General features: G+C 36.6%; 1 protein-coding gene across 1 annotated transcript; it reads left to right on the top strand.

Annotated features, from left to right (window-relative positions):
• Nucleotides 1-3110: 3110 nt before the first annotated feature.
• On the top strand, nt 3111-4761 carry LOC121776156 (cytochrome P450 71AU50-like). The gene is made up of 2 exons (XM_042173300.1): nt 3111-3968; nt 4058-4761. Exons 1-2 carry the CDS (start codon nt 3117-3119, stop codon nt 4667-4669), a joined length of 1464 nt encoding a protein of 487 aa, XP_042029234.1. The 5' UTR covers nt 3111-3116; the 3' UTR covers nt 4670-4761.
• The last annotated feature ends 1184 nt before the right edge of the window (nt 4762-5945 follow it).

The raw sequence follows: 5945 nt of genomic DNA, 5'->3' as shown, positions 1-5945 counted from the left end.
TAGCAAAGCCGTTGCTTGGAGCCGTTAGGAGCAGTTTGTGATCCGTTCAAGATTGAGCTAAACTAGCCGTTGGTAACTAACTCCAAGAGGGAGGTTAGTTTGTTGCTTAGCTCCTCGAGTGTGTATATAACACAGATGCAGAGATGCAGTTAAGAGATGAATGAGAGTAGTCTTCAACCAAGTGTAAACAACTAGTGTGAATCGATGGTTTCCGTGATCTAGTTGTCATCAAAGTGTTGAGTAAATCTCTGGTGATCGTTTGTGATCGTGTGTGTTTGTATTCTTCATCATTCTCGTTTCAAATCAATAAAGAGTCTCATTGTTTTGCCCGTGGACCTAGGCGAAAGCCGAACCACGTAAACCATTGTTGTTTTCTTGTTCAATATTGCCATCTTCTTTTACATAAATATTAATAATAATGTGAATCTCATTTCTAGTAACATTATATTAACTACCATTCCTTTCATCTTTCTTACTTACTAATTATACATTAATTCATATGTTATTAAAAATATTTTTATTTTTATGGGATGGAGGAAGTATAATTATTCTCGTTTGTTTGGTATTTCAGTAGTAGTATTTCAATCTCTAGTAGTTAAAACAACCTCTTGCTTGTTTTAGTTTTAGTTTAGATGATAATTTTGCACTCTATTTTTATGGTTTCTTAGATAGTAGTCAGTCAACTTAATTATATGTCATAATCGGTCCGCCCTAGTTACCAATGCTAGGTCGTAAAACAAATTAAGGCACGATGGCATCACCAAAAACCTTTTAACACAGAACACTAAATCAAGAAAGACCTTATCCTGGAGGAATAGAGAATACATCTTACCATATATTGTGCTAACCCAGCTTAAGGCATTAACACTTGGTTTGATTTGGTGAAATCCTTTTTCCATCGGCCAGTTTCAATTCTAGTTTTTAATCCATCACTTAATTTAGATTATTTATATATAAATACACAAACTTTTAATATTTTCTATTTTTCTTTTATTAGTTACTTTCTGAATACATATACCCTAACTTACAAATTTCCAATTTTTTTTCTTAAGAAAATCAACTTACGTGGCAAATTGAAAAGCTGAATTCAAAGTAGAAATATCACTAACTTATGTGGGAAAAATTAGAAAAGTCTACGAATATTTATGTATTTTAATTTAAAAATTAAAAATTAGGAGAAATATAGAAAGTCTGTATTTATAGAGACAAATATTATAATTTTAATCTCTAATTTCACAAATTTCTAAAATTCAACTAAAGGGATATTAGTCCCTAAAACCATGAAAAACTCTGTCCAAAATTTGGTATTTTCCATGAACTTTAAAATTGGTTTAGAATATCACAAACTTTGAATTTTGTTTGGTATTTCTCATGGCATGTCTATCACCATATATGACTAACTTACAAGGCTTTTATACCATATTTAACGCAATTAAATCAATGTGATTTTCAACATGACTTTTTATCCTACTTGTTATGAACTTAAAAAGTGGCTTAAAATACCATTAAACATATCACGGTTGCCCACGTAAAATAAGATTTTTATGAAAATATTTTATTGGGGTCAGGTTGGGAAATGCCAAACAAAGTGCAAAATTTGTGATATTCTAGACCAATTTTAAAGTTCGTGTGAAACACCAGATTTGGCAAAGTTCATGGTTTTAGAGACCAATATCCCTTAAATAAATTATTCAAAAAATCTATAATTATGTTATTAAATGTGTGACCCACCCTAATTAAGCTATGCAGCGTGAGCATATTAATTACTCGCTAAATCCCTATTAAAAAGTAGAAATCGTTAGACTTCAATACTAAAACAATTGTATGTTAATTGATGACCATGTATACATCGTAGCCCAAGTGCTTAATTTTCTTATAAAAGTATAAATAACTCACAGTCGGCATGTTTAATGACTCAAACTCCCCACTTATTAATTAGACGAAACATTTTACTAATCAAAATATACGTTCTCATTACAGTCGTTCTTTCTTTCGAATTTGAAGATTCATAATTCTCGTGCTCCCTTAGTTCCACAGTAATAGAGTAGTCATTTCATTTTCTGCACTCTTTTTAAATAAGAGAGAAAATAATATAGGGAATACTATTTTATCTACATTATTCTTTTTTTACTTGCTCTTTCTCCACTTTAACTAATATTTTTTACTCCCCTATTCCATAAGAATATGCATTTTTTCCATTTTCGTATGTCCAACAAGAATATGCATTTTTAAAATTTTGAATTTTTTTCTATATAATGAGGACATACTTTCCATTGCCAATGACATGTACACACCAAGTCCAGAGTCTTTGTCTTAGCGACAAGGAGTTTAGACATTATTTGTGCTGAGTTCGGACTCTTTTGACCTCACCTGTAATTTCCTCCTTCGTATAGGAATTTATTTTTAAAAAAATCGCATGTACACACAATATAATTTACTCTTGTCGTAATTGTCATCGACACTTTGTTAACATGGCATGGACGTCTTGACATGAATATCGAGGCCGATAACTATAGTGCGACCACACCATAAATTTTTTGACCCAAACCTTAATACTCTTTTATCCACATTATTCTTTTTTTAACTAATATTTATTACTCCCCTATTCCATAAGAATATGCATTTTTTCCATTTTAGTCTGTAGCACAAAAATATGCATTTTTACAATTTTGAATTTTTTTCTATATAATGAGGACATACTTTCCATTGCCAATCGCATGTACACACCAAGTCAAGAGCCTTTGTCCTAGAGTCAAGGAGCTTAGAAATTATTGTATGATATGCCGAGTTCGAGCTATCTTGACATCAGTTCTTTTGATATAAGTTGTAATTTCCTCCTTCGTATAGGAATTTATTTATAAAAACAAAATCGCATGTTCACATGAATATCGAGGCCGATAACTATAGTGCGACCACACCATAAATTTTTTGACATAAACCTTAATACCCTACGAAATCAAAGGCCACCCTTTCCATAATTCCCTACATAGTAGCATAATTAAGGTTAAAATTAGGCAGAAAAGTACTAAAATTGCAAAATTACTAAACATTCTCCACGTATTTAAGGTTCACCAGAACAAACCACTTAAAACAAAATTTGAAGATTCAAACCAAAAATGTCTTGGATTTGGATAGCAGCGATCACATTCCTCTTCCTCCTTCATCAATGGCGAAACCTCTCAAACAAGATGAAGCTCCCTCCCGGCCCGAAAGGCCTTCCGATAATCGGCCATTTCCACTTACTAGGCAAGAACCCTATCCAAGATCTATACCATCTAGCCCGCAAACACGGCCCGATTATGTACACCCAGTTCGGGTTCACCCCGACCATCGTCGTCTCCTCCCCCTCGGCCGCGGAGCTCTTTTTAAAAACCCACGACCACATCTTCTCGAACCGGTCCCACCACGAATTCTCCTACCTCATCGCCTATGAGCAGCGGAACATTATCTTCGGGCGATACGGGCCGTATTGGCGCAACATGCGGAAGCTCTGCACAGTCCAGCTCCTCAGCGGCCTCAAGATCCGGCAGTTCGAGCCGATGAGGAAGGCGGAGGTCGGGAGCATGGTGGATTCGCTCAGGGAGGCTGCTGAGGCGATTGATCTGAGCGCTAAGATCATGTCTGTCAACGGTGGCATGACTTGCCTGATGGTTTTTGGGAGGAAGTTTGAGGAGACGGATTTGGATGATAGAGGGTTTAAGGGGCTGTTGTCGGAGGCGATGGCGGCTGCGGCGGCGTTTAATCTCTGTGACTATTACCCGTACCTGAGGTGGCTGGATCCTCAGGGGTCGGTGCGGCGGATTAAGAAGCTAAGCGTGGTTTTTGACAGGTTTCTTGAGGGGATTATTGATGAGCATGCTGAGAAGAAAGAGAGGAGTCATGATTTCGTCGATACGATCATGGCCATTCATGACTCGGGCGAGGCTGGATTCGAGTTTGACCGCCGCCATGTCAAGGCCGTGCTACTGGTATCGTTATTGTTGTAGTATATTTTATTTCAATTTTATTTTGTTCAATTATTATTATTATCTTGTCTAACGAACCGTGGGCTGCATAGGATATGCTGCTAGCTGGGATGGACACTTCCGCGACAGCAACAGAATGGACAATGGCTGAACTAATTAAGCATCCAAAAGCAATGAAAAAACTTCAAAAGGAACTTGAGGAAGTTGTAGGGTTGAATCAAAGGGTGGATGAATCCCATCTCCCCGACCTTAAATACCTTGATTGCGTCATTAAGGAATCTATGAGGCTGCACCCGGTTTCCCCCTTACTTGCCCATGAGGCGATGGAGGACTGCGAGGTAGACGGCTACCACATACCCAACAAATCTCGAGTTCTTGTGAACGTGTTTGCCATTGGGAGAGATCCTGATGCCTGGGAAGACCCTGAAAATTTTGATCCGGAGAGATTTCTGAGAAGCAACGTGGATCTCCTAGGTCGAGATTTTCAGCTCATACCATTCGGCTCGGGTAGAAGGGGGTGCCCCGGGTTGCAATTGGGGCTAACCGTTGTTTGTTTGATGGTGGCGCAATTGGTACACTGCTTTGATTGGGAACTTGCTGATGGAACTGCGCCAGAGGATTTGGACATGTCTTATAATTTTGCTTTGGTCATGTCTAGGGCTACCCATCTCAAGGTTATTCCCACTTATAAGTTGAGTGTTTGAGCATTAGCTTCATGGCTTTACATATTAAATAAGGACTCTATGTTCTTAAATAAGGACTCTATGTTCCATTAAAAATGAAATGTTTTTCTTTATAGGTTGTGCCATTAAAATTAAAACATTTCATAAAGTGGAAACAACATCATCTTTACTTTTATCTTACATTGTACTCTCTTAATTAACTCATAGGAGTATATGAAGTAACTATATTATGTGTATAATTGCTAACTCACCCTTAACTTGCTAACTATAACTAACCGATAAACATTAGATTATCAAATCAAGGTTCAAGATCATTACCCAAAGTATCAATACAATGTACAAAAAATATCAATTAGGGTATTAATGTCAATTAACAATAAATTAGTTATAACTAACTTTTAAAAACTATCTCAAAACTTACATATAACTACCCGATTTAAATAATTATTCAGCACAACATATTTCAAATTAAAGATAATTTTATAAGAATTTCAACGAGATCCTACATGCATATTCTTCGATGTCAAAATTTGATAACCATTTCGTAAATGTTACTCCCTCCGTCCCGCAATAGAAGTCACATTTGATGTTTGACACGAAATTCACAAAATTAACAACAATAATTTTGAGTCAAAGTGTAATGATTACATAGTAAAGTTTGAGGCATGTCCCCATAATTAGCTCTGATGTTATTCTCTTCTTCATTTTCATCAATGATTGTAAGTTTCTCTCACAAATTAAGTTTATTTTTTTAATTAGTAATATTCCAATAAATATTTATATCTAATAAGGCTCGTTTCATGCATGTGTGATGTGATAAAACTACACTCATTTTTGTAATCTAACGTACAATTGTGAGCCAGGTGTGTATAAAGTCCGCCATTATCAGAAGTTGTATTGATCAATTGGGCGGACAGGCGGAGCAAGGATAATGGAGTCAAATCGCTGCATAAACGGATCAAGTCAGAACAAATGAAGGCAGCGCGAGCACCCGTATAGGAGATTGAGAGCAAACTTAAAATGATCCCAAAAGGCGAAGGGCAAGGAGGACTTTTCAAAGGGACAGTTGCCCTATGGATCAAGACCTCACGCCTTCCTATAAATGGAAATAGGAAGAAGGAAGGAGGTAGCACTCATCAGATATTCAGCTCTCTCCTAGGGTTGAAATGGGGGCTCACAACACTTTACATTCCTGATCTTTTGTCAACACACTTGGTTCTTGGTTTTTAGTTCTAGTGGTGGTTGGGTGTTGGTTTTTATATCAAAATTTCTCTTCTGTAATTCCGTCCCGAGAAGG

The sequence above is a fragment of the Salvia splendens genome, chromosome 18 (assembly GCF_004379255.2).
Source record: "Salvia splendens isolate huo1 chromosome 18, SspV2, whole genome shotgun sequence".
Classification (NCBI taxonomy): Eukaryota; Viridiplantae; Streptophyta; class Magnoliopsida; order Lamiales; family Lamiaceae; genus Salvia; species Salvia splendens.
Note: the sequence above shows the minus strand (reverse complement) of the source record. Positions and strands in the feature narration are given on the sequence as shown.

Excerpts from the sequence above, each read along its gene's own strand:
- LOC121776156 (XM_042173300.1), top strand. The coding sequence starts at position 3,117 with ATGTCTTGGATTTGGATAGCAGCGATCACATTCCTCTTCCTCCTTCAT. Across the intron at positions 3,969-4,057 it reads ATGTCAAGGCCGTGCTACTG|GATATGCTGCTAGCTGGGAT; the intron begins GTATCGTTATTG and ends TGGGCTGCATAG.